General features: G+C 46.2%; 1 protein-coding gene and 1 long non-coding RNA gene across 8 annotated transcripts in view; one reads left to right on the top strand and one right to left on the bottom strand.

Moving 5' to 3' along the window:
- Window positions 1-14,828, bottom strand: part of CEP170B (centrosomal protein 170B) — a 93,236-nt gene that overhangs the window by 12,750 nt on the left and 65,658 nt on the right. For 4 of the 7 annotated variants that reach the window (XR_013840024.1, XM_079981264.1, XM_079981265.1 and 1 more), the window contains exons 13-16: window positions 11,937-12,183; window positions 7,652-7,811; window positions 3,249-3,272; window positions 1,614-1,652 (exon numbers count right to left, since the gene is read on the bottom strand). Coding sequence is in view for 6 of the 7 variants with exons in the window: in XM_079981264.1 (XP_079837390.1) it covers window positions 1,614-1,652; window positions 3,249-3,272; window positions 7,652-7,811; window positions 11,937-12,183 (470 nt within the window). In the remaining variant the exon portion in view is untranslated. The remainder of the gene's footprint in view (window positions 1-1,613; window positions 1,653-3,248; window positions 3,273-7,651; window positions 7,812-11,936; window positions 12,184-14,828) is intronic. The other 3 variants (XM_079981269.1, XM_079981267.1, XM_079981268.1) reach the window with 3 other exon arrangements.
- On the top strand, window positions 1,659-7,755 carry LOC307208995. The gene is made up of 3 exons (XR_013835285.1): window positions 1,659-1,991; window positions 3,251-3,328; window positions 7,632-7,755. It is a non-coding gene; the product is annotated as an uncharacterized lncRNA (long non-coding RNA).

The following is a 14,828-nucleotide window of genomic DNA, read 5'->3' as shown; positions in this document are numbered from 1 at the left end:
GGTTTTTTTTAAAAAAAAATGTAAACTGATGTGAAAATGGGGATAAGTGAATTGACAAATGAGAAACAGAGAGAAACCAAAACAAACTGATCTGCACATCCCTACATCACAGCTGAACTGGGCGAAGCCAGCCATGTGGCAGGCAAGCATGCTCCCAGTCTGCACATGCTTGCTGTCATGTATTAATAGCGCATATCAGCTTAGGTTACCATGTGCATAAACCCAAGTAACATACAATCCTTACCCTTTTTTTAAAAAATGCCCTTCCCACTTTCACTGCATTGCAGGGGGTTGGACTGGATGGCCTTTGGGGCCCCTCCCAACTATACAATTTTGTGATGCAGGAACATGCAGAAGAGGGAAGGAGGCTGCACCCAGGGACCACAGGCTCTGCCTCCAAATCTCTGCGTGTTTGGTGGGAGGTCTGAACGAGAGGCCTACATGGGTGCAGTGCTAGGTTCCTCAGAGCAGTTTGGGATCCGTATTGTGCAAGGTTGCCAGCCGTATGGAGGAAACTATGCGCATACAAACAGCCAGCTCTACCATTAGGTAGAGCTGCCTCAAGTGGCAGATGCTGGGGCCAGTGTGTGTGTATGTGGTGAGGGGATGAAAGACACAGCTCTGTGACCACACAGTCTGCCCTAATCTGGCCTGTAGAGCTTAGGTGCAGCGATGGACACTATCTAGTCCCCAGCGCTGAAGTACCGTATTGGCCTGAATATAAGCCGCACTTTTGTTTTCCAAATTCCAATCGTGAAAAGTTAAAGTGCGGCTTATAGTCGCAACCATATGCCACCGGCAAAGCGGTGCAGCTCTCTTCCACTCCCCCCAGGAAGCAACCCAGAAGCATGGGGCAACAGCGTCTAGCCCGCCTACTGCTCCCAAGCCTCCCCCAAGCCGCCAAATTGTAAAGGTGTGGCTTATTTGCAGGTACGGCTTATATTCGGGCCAATTCAGTACAATTCAGCTGTCAGTCCAGGCAGCTTCTCTATATGGAAATTGTCCTTTGTTTCATGCAGTGAAATGGCTTGAAGTAGCCCTGGGTAAACAGTTATATGCATGCAGGCTTTCAGTTCGGAACTTCCACCAAACAAGCAGAAATTGGGGCAGGGGGTGGCACGTTTTCTTTGGGAATGGGGCTATCAAGTTTACTTCCACAAACCAGCGTTTTGAAAAGCCCAAAAATCAAAGGGCAAATATGTCACAGGCCTGGCACAGGTGAACAGAACTCTAAGTGCATACATGCCATGTAAATGTTGTGTCAAACATACTCGGGGCACGGGTGGGGAAAGTTGGGGCAGGAGCGAGGAGGAATAATCGGCTCCCGATTGCATCTTTTCCTAACTGAACTTCATCTTTAATAAATATATAACATAACCAGATCAAAGAAATGCAATTAATGCAATGCTAGAAAATTCAGGGAAGGAAAACAAAGGCAGAGAACGGTGATGCCATAAAGATTAGCCAAATAATAATAGTTTTTTTAATTAAAAAAAAAACCCTACATCCCTAGCTTAAAACATATTAATTTAAATGAGGGGGGTTTTTTTATATAAAAAAAGCAACTTTAAGAGCGCTTTAAAAAGTAGAAATAAGTGGGATGGAAAATGCACCTGAGATGGAATTGCTGCCCGCAAAGATGAATGAGCAATCTGCATTTAAAAAAGAAAAAGAAAAAGAAGAGATAGAAAGAGAGAGATCAATGTTGATCATAAGAGCAACAGAATCTGCACACACATATACAGAGAGGGTGAGCCAAAAGGCAAAAGTACAGAATAATGTAACTGAGAAAGCAAAAGGCAAATCAAAGAAGCGGCAATGTTATCATAGAAAGTTCAAACATAGCATTCAAGCATGCAAAACTGCCTCCTATTGAGTTAGGATCCATGTTGTCCAGAATTGTCTGTTCTGATTGGCAGAGGTTCCTGAACTGATGGTGGCTCCTTCCCAGCCCTGGTACCCAAGATCGTTTAACAGGAAATGACACTATGGTGAGTCAAGATTTACTAATCAAGGTATTCTTCAGGAAAAAAATAATCATCATGAATGTATGCAGATTAAGGTATCCTTCTGAAAAATTATGGAAAATAGAAAATTGTGCAAGGTATGGCTTTAAGATGGCAGGGACTCTTGGTTGCTTTTCAAGAGCTGCGTTTAGACACCAAAACTGGACCGGAGCACAGAGAGAGACACTAGCAGATGTCCCAAAGCAACAGAGAAAAGCCCTTGAAGTGCTGCTAAAAACTAGCATTAAGGGAGGGAGGAACAAATCTCCCCAACTCCCCAAGAGCCAGTGTGGTGTAGTGGTTAAGAGCGGTGGACTCGTAATCTGGTGAACCGGGTTCGCTTCCCCACTCCTCCACATGCAGCTGCTGGGTGACACCTTGGGCTAATCATACTTCTCTGAAGTCTCTCAGCCCCACTCACCTCACAGAGTGTTTGTTGTGGGGGAGGAAGGGAAAGGAGGTTGTTGGCCGCTTTGAGACTCCCTTAGGGTAGTGATAAAGCGGGATATCACTCCAAGTAGACTGACAGCGTCAACCATGACCTCTTGTCTCCGGGTTGGTGATGGGAAGGAGACAGCCTTTATTCTGGGCGGGGGGTGTCCCCCTTTCAGGTCCCAGGGTGGAATCCAAACCCACTTTGTGCCAGGTTGGGGAGGCTGGATTGCACAGAGGCACTCCGCTGGCATAAAATTCCCCATTGTGCCCACCAAATGTGCAGGAAGGGGGGCCAGTGCTGTTGGCAGGTTCCCTGTTGCTAGGGGCTGCCAGCCAAAAGCCCCAACATGGGGGTGGAAAGTGGCTGAGCTGGCCCCACCCACCATCACAGGACGGCATTGGGTTCAATCCAGACCCAATTGCTGCACCATCTCCATTAGTTGGGATTAGGATTGCACCTATAGCTCAAACAAACAAAACGTTCAGGTTGGGGTTATCATATTTTAATGGCGTTTTCCTCTGAACTTTAACACCTTAGTTCTCCAGCCTTTCCAGCAGGTATCCTTATTTATAGACACAAGATCAAGTCCCATAGTTTGCAAACCACCACATGCATCTAAGCCAAGCTTGCTTGTATGAGAGTGGGAGCTACAGGATTTCCGTTCCACCTGCAAATCACTGCTATTTCAACCAGATTTTAAAGGTGGGGAAGTACAGCAGGTCTACAAAACACCACACACACACACACACACACACACACACGAAGACTTCTCTATACTAATCTATTTCTATTAATATTTTACTTACAGGCAATAAAAAGTCCATATGAAACTGAGAGATAAGAGGGAGAATGGTTATTTGGCAGCTTCAAACGACAAGATCTGCAAGTAATTTAATAACCCAATGTTACCCATTCTCTGTTGGGAAAATATCGCCCTCCCAACTGAGTGCCCCGGGCTCTGCCTTGGTAAATCATAATATACAACCACCAGAAGAACATAACAACAGAACTAAGGCTTTTCCGATGGTTTACAGTAGGGGTTCTAAGTCCAGTGTGAGGAGGCCAAGACACAATGTACACACATATGATTATATTTCTACCCTAAGGTCATTGAGCAGGCTTCATGGCTGAGTAGAGATTCGAACTCTCATCTCCTGGGTCTTGCTCTTCTCAAAACTGCCTTGGCAGAACAGGCTCCTCCTGCTCAGGAACTGCAGGGGGCAACCACCAGACGGAGGTTTCAAATTAGAGAGATGCAGGGCTGTGCAAGCGAAAGAGATTTCAGTTGCAAAGCAATCACGTTTAATACCTCCCGGTTAACCATGTCCTCTGGGCAGTCCAGAAATTGCATTTCATTGAATTTAAATACAATCACGAAAACAATCAATATAAAAGCAGCACCTACATAAAATGAGCAAAAACCAGCGAACAAAGCAGCAGAAAGTCAATGCAACAACACTAACAACCGACCAGGGGGGAAACAAAGTAGTTGCAAGAACTAAAAACATGAAATGGTCTCCCTGCTATCACTGAAAATTCCCAATGCAAACTCCAGGCCAACCTCTCTGGGGAGAGCATTCCAGGAACAGGGCACCACCACTGAGAAGGTCCTATCCCTAGTATCCATCCAACTCACTTCACTAGGTGGGGAACCTGGAAAAAGGGTCTCCAGTGAGGCTCTTATAGTCCTGGCAGGTATGTACAGGGGAGGCGATCCTTCTGGTATCCTGACCTCAAGCCATTTAGGGCTTTAGACATTAATCCCTGTACTCTGAATTGGCTAGAAGCCATTGAAGGTGATGAAACATTGATGTAATGCCTTGATCTCGCCCCAGTCCCTATTAACCACAGTTACATGCGCCAAGAGTTTTAGTACTTTTGTTTTCAAGAACAGGAGTCTGTTACCCCTTCCCTCCCTGTCTCCTCTCTCACTTCCTCCTGTGTTGAATTTCTGGTTATAAACTCCAGGAGGAAGGGACCGATTCGCTCGAACTCTGTAAAGTGCCATGCACGATAATGGCACTATGACAGAGAGTCCAACCAGAAAGAAGTAGCTCTTACGGGCTTCCGGGTTAGCGCGATCCGAGTAATGGCGGATTCCCTCCGAGCTCCGGAGGGAATCGGCTCCATTGCAAACGGGTCTCACCGCGACGGCGACGCGGGGACCCTTAGAAACCGCAGGCGCGGAAGCCTGCGGACCTGGTGACTCGGCGGGCACCTAAAGCGCCCCCCCCGACCCACGAAGAGCCTTTTTAAAGGCTGCGGAGAGGGTACGGGGAGTGGCGTGGTGCTGTGAGTAGACCGCTACTGCAGTGGAGCGAAGCCGCGAGCCATGGCCGGAGACCGCTGACTTTCTTCCCTGAAATTCGGACTCTAATTAATCCGTGAGTAGATTGGAATTTGGACTCTAAAAAGCTTATCCTTGAATTCGGCACGATCGGGGGATGTGCTAAAGGGAAGTCCGCACCCCCCCTGCCTACAGAAAATTTAAAGCAAAGATCGGAGAACTAAGGTGGAGAGTTCTTTCCTTGGTGTTCTGTAAAAGATAAGATTTGCATGAATTTGACAGAAGAAGATGTGTGCTGGAGAGTAAGAGTGATTTTTTAGAAGTTTTTGTTTGAACCCCCCCAGACCCGGGGGTGTCCTTTTATGTGAGCTGGAGAATAAGGAACGAGGAGTTTGACAGCTGTCAAAGGAGCTGTCAAACGGGCAGCGAAAGTGAAAAACTCTATTATTTAACACTTTTTGGACTTAATTTGTTACATTTGAACTAAAGTGGTTGGAAGTAAAGTAGGGAAATAACAAAGTAAAGGACTATTGGAAAAGATTACTAAGTAACTAGAATCCCCCTAGGGGAAACATTGAAACATTGCAATGGCTGCAGCTGGAAAACTACAGGCAGAGCTAGAAAGAATGTTTTTTCTTGTGGGAAAACTGGAGGAGCAGACCACGGTCATGAGTAAACAACTCATAACCTTGAACTCTAAAATAAATGACTCTGCTGAGGGTACAATGGATTTGACCGGGGAAAAATCTGCAGCTGAATCAGAAGAGATAACTTCGGAACAGGGGGAGAGCGAGCAAGGGCTAGCACAGATGGAGACTACCAACCACAAGCCTACATTGTTAGAATACAAAGAAGAAGACCCTTGGATTACAAATCTGCGAAAGATGCGAAAGAGGAGGGAGGAAGCCCCTGGAACATCTGGAATACCTGATTTTAAAAGAAATAAGAAATATGACTGGGGCTTCCTATTTGAGTATGGACTGGTTGATCTTCTGCAGCAGCTGGTGTCAAGTACTTTGGATGGAAGAAATCCTGATGAGACTGAGCCGAAATTTCCCCGAAACCTGAGGACCAATGAGGAGGGTTACCAACAAGATCGGCAAAGAGAGACTGACAAGGACTTAAAGGCCTCAGATGTGAGGAACCCAGGCTAAAAACTGTTGTTATGGATGGGGGGACATTTGGAAGGGACAGAAACCGGGGCTGGGGGGGGGGGGAGGAGAACTTGTTTTTAAATCTTGATGACTTTTGTGTTTGATTATTATGACCTATTTTTAAGATTAAAGGGAAATTCGTGGAAGGAACTCGAGATGACCTTAGAAAAGGTTTTAATGTTTTATAAGAAAATTGGATAAGTAAAATCTGGCCAAGTAAATGATTTTAAAAAAAAAAAGAAAAAAAGAAAAAACATATATATATAGATATAGTAATAATATGCAATGGATGAGAGATTTGAATTTGCTGAGTTAATGTAATTGAACTGGGATGTATGAAGGGGGGGTGGGGGGAGGTCAAGAACTGGGGTTAGGAAAGTAAGGTTATGAAATTTCATACGTGTTGTCCTTGTCTTTGTGTGTGTATGTTTGTCTCTATAAAATGTGAAAATTTAATAAAAATATTATAAAAAAAAAAAAAAGAAGTAGCTCTTACTCCCTCCTTAACTGAAAAGATACATGTTGCAGCTTTACATATGAATGTACATGCAAAATGAATGATCATGGAGTATAAAACTTGGATGCAATGTAGAAAAGCTACCCAGTTACTGAATCTTAGTGAGAAAGGGGGTGTGTTTGTGGGGAGTGCACCATGTCATATAAAAATTGTTATGTACTGAAGTTCTCACCCTGGGCCAGCAGGGGGATACTGTAGATAGTTATGCAAATAAGGGATCGAAAGTGACGTTCAGTGATTGGATAGTTTTAGAAAATTGTTACAGTTACGTTGTACTGGAGCTCTATATAAGTAGGCTGACTGAACCCTTCAGTTCAGTTCTGTTCTGGCCTGTGAATAAACAAGAACTGTTTGAAGAATCGCTGTGTCGTCTGATATGTTCACCCACAACTTAACAAAAATCCCAAAATGAAGGCTTGACTTTCAGTGGGGAGAGCTGACCTTGAATACAGCAGATTTCCAATATCGAGCATCAGAATTCTTTGTAAAGGGGAAACTTGGGAACAAGGCGTAACATCACGGCATTGTGCATGTTCCTAGCCCAATCTAACAGCAACCAGTAACCAGCCACAAGGAGTGGGAGAAGAAACACAGGGTGTGATGAAGACAGGTCACACATTTCAGGAACCAAGTATCACTTGGAGAAGAGGAAGAACTGGGCACGGGACTGCCGTTATCACCACCCCACGCCTGGCATCCCATCACAGTCCCTATTCCTGGTCCCCATTATTGGAAGCTGCTGAGAGAGTTGCGGAAATACGGCAGGAGTCTCTGTAACTAAACGTTTTGGGGAGAACTGGTTTTGTGTCCCAACAGCTTTTGACCTCATTTTGCTGCAAAAGAAAGAACTAGCAAAAAGGGCATAGGTGGGGTGCGCTAAAGTTAATTTTACTAAATTGAGAGGGCTTGAGAGTGTGGCGTGTGTTTTTCTTCCCCTGCTCCCAAGAAGGAGAGGAAATCAAGGGGAAGGTAGATGGGCCTTAGCAGGTACAGAATTTCTGAAACAGGGATGGGGTCGACTGGGAGCCTCTGGCTCAGCTTTTCCCAAACTTGGGTCTCCAGCTGTTGTTGGACTACAACTCCCATCATCCCTAGCTAGCAGGACCAGTGGTCAGGGGTGATGGGAATTGTAGTCCAAAACCAGCTGGAGACCCACGTTTGGGAAACGCTGCTCTGACCTAATGAAGCTTCCTCTAACCTTTGTATTTTGGTTGCAATCACTACCGCATAGGTCTTAAGCCGCCATCTTACCTCTTCCCTTGCTGATATGGTAGAGGCAGGGGTGTTAGGCACAGAACTGTGGGAGGTGCTTGGCCCTGTTCCCGATGAGCTCTGGGAATCTCCATCTCCAGCAACGTCATGAATCTCTCGAGCAAGGATCGCTACGTCCTTCACCAAGGTCTGGCTCAATCTGGAGGAACAGCATGGAGAACTTAAGGACTGAGGAACGTTCAGCTACAAAGCCATCATGCTCTTGTCTACATCTTATCTAGACAGGGGATATACAGTGGTACCTCGGGTTACATACGCTTCAGGTTACATACGCTTCAGGTTACAGACTCCGCTAACCCAGAAATAGTGCTTCAGGTTAAGAACTTTGCTTCAGGATGAGAACAGAAATCGTGCTCCGGTGGCACGGCAGCAGCGGGAAGCCCCATTAGCTAAAGTGGTGCTTCAGGTTAAGAACAGTTTCAGGTTAAGAATGGACCTCCAGAATGGATTAAGTACTTAACCCGAGGTACCACTGTACTCAAGAAAAAACTGAAACTATAATTCTCTCTCACTCACTCACTCTCTCACATACACAAAGGGAAAGATCCTTGCCCTTGAAAAATGCACAACCCAAATTAGTTTTGCAGTTGTTGTTGTTGTTGTTTAGTCGTTTAGTCGTGTCCGACTCTTCGTGACCCCATGGACCAGAGCACGCCAGGCCCTCCTGTCTTCCACTGCCTCCCGCAGTTTGGTCAGACTCATGTTTGTAGCTTCGAAGACACTATCCAACCATCTCGTCCTCTGTCGTCCCCTTCTCCTTGTGCCCTCCATCTTTCCCAACATCAGGGTCTTTTCCAGGGAGTCTTCTCTTCTCATGAGGTGGCCAAAGTATTGGAGCCTCAGCTTCACAAATTGCAGTTACACTTATTAAATTATGAAATTGCAAAACATCTATTTTGCTACCTTGGGACAATACATTAAAATCTGGTTCTTGCATTATCTCTTCTGTTGTCTTTGGGGGGGCGGAGTTAATTGATCATCGTTTGTTTCTAACCAAATGACTGATTAATCAATGATATGTAAATAAATTGGAATTTCCCAACACCTTTCTGCGATACTAAATGAAGCTATTGAGTTAAGTCACAATTTGATCAAAACTATCACCTATCATTACATGGAAATGTCAACTGTTAACATTTTCTTTTTAAAATTCCTGATTGGTGCAATAAAGCAGAATAAAGATAATCTCACAAACTAGGCAAGTGTGCTCTGAATGTTCAGCTTCACTGATGAAAACTGGCCTCCTGAAAAATTTATCAGCTAAAACTTTAGTTGATTAATTTACCAGCTAAAGAGATTGAAGTCTGCAGTCCTGTTTTCTATCCAGTGAATAAAATTCCGCAGAAACATGCAAGGTTATAGAAATACGGTACCTTTCAGCTGTTTCCTTGGAAACAAAAAGGCACAAGTGAGCTAAAATAGAGTAATATTCAGAACTGCATGACTAATTGAGTGGCTAGGTTTGTCTGGGGCCAAAGCAGTTTCTTCTGAGTCCTCAATTACGTGATTAAGCCCAGTGTAAACAAGGGGGACTAATTTCCCTTTGAACCCTCACTTGCTATTCTAGACTGTGCCTCCCTGTTGATTCAGAAGCCGCAGCAGAGGCGGGAGGCAAAGACTGCAATTACGGGGCAGCCTTCTTGCAAAATCCGGCAGAGCACTTTCTGCCCCTGACGCCAGACGGATCACAGGCAAGCATGCAGCCTTAGCTTCTGCAATCTGTGAGAGCTGGCTTCTTAAGCAGAAAGTATTTATAGAACACAGAGAGCTGTGTAATGCCTAAGTTCCTGAAGAGCTGCCATCCCTTAAACACCCAGCTGTGCCATTATCAAGAAGACAATGTACCGCACCAGAATGAGCCGACCGCCAGATTTATTCAGCAACTACAACGGCAAGATTGTGTGACGCAACCTTCCCACAAGGCTTCCCCGTTAACAACTGTGCAACCTGAACTTTTCCTACGCTTTTTTTGACACATATGATTTTTTAAAAGGAGAATGCTAATAATATAATACTTAACCTTATTATAGTGTTGAGGGGGATTATCATTATCTCAGTAAGCCTTGCAGCAACCAAGAAAGTTGCCTTACACTGAGTCAGCCTAGATTGATGCTTACGCTACAATAAATCTGCTAGTTCTTAAGGTGCCAAATGAATAGTTTGGACAGTAAGAGTTTGGAGAACTGGCCCTTTTGCTCAAGCACACAAAACCCTTCATTCCTCCCTTTGCATCATGAGCAACCAGGCTTCTAATTAACCATGGTTTCCCAGTTCAGTGGAATGGCAAAACCATGGTTGCTGTCATATCCACAGTGGGTTGAGTCAAAACCTATTGTCCTCCCAGACCTACAATTCCCAGAGTGGTTATCAATCACAGAATCCTAGAATTGTAGACTTGGAAGGGACCTCGAGGGTCATCTAGTCCAACCCCTCTGCAATGCAGGAATCTCAGCTAAAGCATCCATGACAGATGGCCATCCAGCCTCTGCTTAAGAACCTCCAAGGAAGGAGAGTCCACAAATTCCTCTCCAGGAAACACTGGGAATTGTGGCTCTGTGAGAGGAACAGGGGTCTCCTAACAACTCTCAGCACCCTTAACAAACTACAGCTCCCATAATTCTTTGGGGGGGGGAGCCACGACTGTTAGAAGTGGGGTGATACTGCTTTAAATGTATTGTTATAGATTTGGGGGGCAGGGCTAAAGCCAAGACATTAATAAATGGTAGGATTTTGATGATTTGGGGTGTGGAGGGCGAAATACAAACTACAGAGGAATTCCTGGGCTAGAATATGCAAAATGACCTGCCCAAGCGAAGGCCATTAAGAAGCAATACAGGGCCGTTGAGAGCCATTGTCAATGCAAGAGAACTGTCCTGCTGTTAGCTGTGAACAGAGACTGGAGCTTTGTAAGTCGGCCAGGGCAACTGGGTGTGAGGTGACAGAAAAAGAGAGTTTTGAGCAAGGGTTGCTGGGAAGAAGCAAGAAGGACAAGGGTGTGTGTGTCCATCTTGGGCAGGCTGTCTGGAGGCGGTTTGCACTGCTGTGGGAGATAAATCCCTCTTGAAATGACCGCACTGTAAGATCTGGACTTCCTCCATGCAGACTGAAGGTGTAAATAGGTGAATAAACCATGTTTCTTAAAGCTACAGCAGTCTCTGCGGTGTTTCAATTCTCCAAAGGACCACAGAGCCTGGGACCCCATGGGCTTTTGCCACAGCTTGGCAAAGAACGGGGGAGGCACCCAACTTTTGGAACAGCATAGTGCAGATGAGCCCAGCTCTTGGGTCGGCAAACTAAGGCCCAGGGACTGGATCCGGCCCAGTTGCCTTCTGGATTCGGCCCGTGGATGGTCCGGGAATTGCTGAATGGATCTGATCGTTCGGGCTGCGCCATCCGCCCCCCCCCCTTCCTCACACACACCATGGCGGAGCCTCCTCCATCCCTCCTCCTGGCTTCTCCTCACTCTGCCTAGAGCTGAGAGGAAGGGGCAGGGCTTTGTTGGTGCCAGCAGCAGCAGCGTGGGCGCTTGAGCAGCCATTTAAAGCAGCCCCTCTCCAGAGCCCTTTCACATGCTGCTCATCATCCCTCTGCCGCCACCAGCCCCTGCCACTCACAAGACACAGGTAAGCAGTCACCGGGGGTTATCCGGTGCTGTGGAGAAGGGAGGGGAGAGTCGTGGGAGGGGGGGATGGCTGTGTCCATTTAAAATGCATCTCTGGGATATTTGTGGGGCCTGCCTGTTGCTCTTGCATGCTGTGTCCTTTTATTTAAAATGCATCTCTGGGTTATTTGTATTTTTTTCCTGTTTTGTGCACTTCAAATACAATATGTGCAGTGATCAAGATTTAATATATATTTTTAACTGCCGCTATATCTGATTTGTCTCTGTCATACCCAATTGCAATTCAATGTATTCCTATTGTGTTTTTTGATTTTCCTGATATTGTAAGTGAGCCGGAACTGGTCTGTGGCCGTAATAATATAATAAAACATGTGCAGTGTGCATAGGAATTCGTTCATTTTTTATTTTAGTTTTTTCATGATATAGTCTGGCCCCCCACAAGGTCTGAGGGACAGTGGACCGGCCCCCTGCTGAAAAAGTTTGCCAACCCCTGGGCCCAGCTCTTTCTACCTTGCATAACACTACACAACCAATATTCCCCCCCCCCTTTCATTCCTACCTTCTCTTCTCACCTGACCCACAGCGTGCCACCAATGGTTTAGGTTCCAACGGCTCAACATGCCGCCGCAACCCGTCCCTCACCTGGCGATTTCGGCAATCTCCGCCGTCTGCGCCATGAAGTTGTAGGGGTCGTGATCGTCGTAGTCTTCGTCTTCCGTCTCCCTGCTGTTGCTGTGCTTCTGCTTATTCAGTCCGGAGCCCCGGGTCCTGGGCGTCTGGGTGGCTGTTGAAGTATGGGAGCGTTTGTGTTTAGGGGAGCTGTGGTTTGAGCCATACTCCTCTTCGGAAGTGGAAGTGTAATCTGAGCCCTGCGGCCGCCGCCTTGAAGCTTATAAGAAATGAATTGGTTTCGGGCGGTGGTGGTGGGGAAGAAGAATAGGAAGGAGAGAAGGCAAAGAAAAAGACTTTTGAGACGGGCTTCAAAAGGTTAAGAAACAAACAAAAAAACGTGAATGCAAAAACAGCCCAAGGAGCAGGAGGAGCAGGAAGGTGAACTAGGAAACTCCTGTGCATCCCACCAAATGCAGAGAACTTTGGAGGAATAAAAAGATGGAATTGTTTGCATTTTTACTGTGGGCAAATACAGATGCCACCTTTTTTTTAAAAAAACAACAACTATATAACGTTATCGCACTTCTGCACCTGATCTTTAATTGACTGGCATTCTAACTGACGTTGGAATTTTATAGATTTAACAGGTTTTCATTTCTTTCACCCTTTGCAAACCGATTAAGGGAGTACAATGGTGCCCCGCAAGACGAACGCCTCGCAAGACGGAAAACCCGCTAGACGAAAGGGTTTTCGGTTTTGGAGGCGCTTTGCTAAACGAATTTCTCTATGGGGTTGCTTCGCAAGACGAAAAAATCTTGCGAGTTCCCGTGGGTTTTTTTCGCTTCCCCCCCCCCTTTCCTAAGCCGCTAAGCCGCTTATCAGTTGTTCCACTGATAAGCCGCTTAACAGCTGATCGCTAAAAGCCGCTAGACCGCTAATAGCGCTAATCCGCTAAGCTGTCAATGGGCTTGCTTCGCAAGACGAAAAAACCGCTAGACGAAGAGAATCGCGGAACGGATTCTTTTCGTCTTGCGAGGCACCACTGTACTGCAGTTAAGCAGCATATAAGTTGCTTAAACAGATAAATAATAAAATATGTGGCTCCCTTGACAGGAGCTCATTTGTAGCATAGGGGCAACCTGAGGGTCTAACCTGGACCTCTCAGGCTTCCCCCACAAACCTGTCAGACTTGGTCCCATTGGCCAGATCCTGCTGCCTTAAGAGCATTAGCAGGGAGACGAGTGAGAATATGATACCACATGCCCATTTGGATCCCGTCAAGGAACCTATATGAGGACAGCTGGCTCCACCTTCAAATTTCTGCCTGACTGGTGGACGTTTGGAGGGGTGAAGCCGAGCGGGCAGGTGATACTGAGGGAGGTGTCTAGGGTGAAGCCCCATCACTCTCTTATTCAGACATTAAAGTTTTGTTTCTCTGGCACATGAATAAGGCAAGGAAGATAAAGGCAGCCACACAACAACCAGGGAGAGAGAGCTTACCCTGTGGTCTCAGCAACAGCGGAGGGCTATTTCCACCAGCCAGTCAAATAGTAAGGAGAATTTTTTTACCACAGATCAGGTGCAGACGTGTGATAATTTTTTTGGCAAAATGGCCATTTGTACCCGCCCTCCACTTTCACAAATTAACCAGTCACAACAGAGAAGGTTGCTGCAATTCTATGGTGGCAAAATGTATATGTTCATGTTACAAATTTCCTGCGTGGAAGGCACCTCGCGTGAATCCCTGTATGGAAGCGCCTTCCACTGGAGGGATTTTCCAGGGTGGGGTGTGGTCCTGAATTGCCAAATGCACAGGAGGCCCCAGGAGGAACCGTCAGGCAGGTTAGACTTCCAGGTGTCCCCCCTCAGCAAACCACCAGTTCAGGTGACTTCATTTCCACACAGGTTAAGGACTTCCAAGATGGAGAGCAGAAACAGCCGGCTTGTTTACACACTCAGGAAACCCCTGGTCTGTTTACAGAGATCCAGTGTTGTCATCCTTAATCCAGTGGTTCTCAAATTTAGTGATGGGCACAAATGGTATGAAGGGTGGGGAGTAGAGGGGGTGAGTTGCTTGCTTCAGGTACACCCAAATACACTTTCCTCCCAATAAACAGATGAAGATGTGTACAAGTGAGTACATTTGGTCCATCTATCTCACAGTTGTCTTCACTGACTGGCAGGGTTCCTGGCAAGGAGTTTCTTCTAGCTCTAACTGAAGAGCCCAGAAATTGAACCTAGGACCTTCTGCATGCAATGCAGATGTTCTACGCCACTGGGCTATTTCCCTTCTCGGCAGGTTCCCCACTTTTAGGCCAGGGTCCCTAAAACTGGAGCACCATCATACCACTCACGGCCTGCTTACTTACATTCCAAAAAAGCCTTCCTGAACCTGGTACCCTTCAGATGTTTTGGACAACAACTCCCATCAGCACTGAAGGCATCATAAAGTCATAGAATGGCAGAGTTGGAAGGGACCACAAGGGTCATCTGGTCCAACCCCTGCAATGCAGGAATCTCAACTAAAGCATCCATGACAGGCAGCCGTCCAACCTCTGCTTAGAAACCTCCAAGGAAGGAGAATCCACAACCTCCCAAGCGTGGTTGGATGGCCATCTGCCATGGATGCTTTAGCCGAGATTCCTGCATTGCAGGAGGTTCACTTCCAACTCTACCATTCTATGAGTCTGTTCCATAAAAGATCTCCTGATTGAAATTTGCACAATGCTGGCTGGGGTAGCCCAAAATATGAGGAAGGCACCACGTTGGAGAAGGTTCTTTCCACATATCATAAGCCAGTGTTTCCCAACCTTGGGCCTCCAGCTGTTTTTGGACTACAACTCCCATCATCCCTAGCTAGCAAGACCAGTGGTCAGGGATGATGGGAATTGTAGTTCAAAAACAGCTGGAGGCCCAAGGTTG

The sequence above is a fragment of the Podarcis cretensis genome, assembly GCF_951804945.1.
Source record: "Podarcis cretensis genome assembly, chromosome: 1".
Taxonomy (NCBI): Eukaryota; Metazoa; Chordata; class Lepidosauria; order Squamata; family Lacertidae; genus Podarcis; species Podarcis cretensis.
This window is presented reverse-complemented; position numbering and strand designations above follow the sequence as displayed.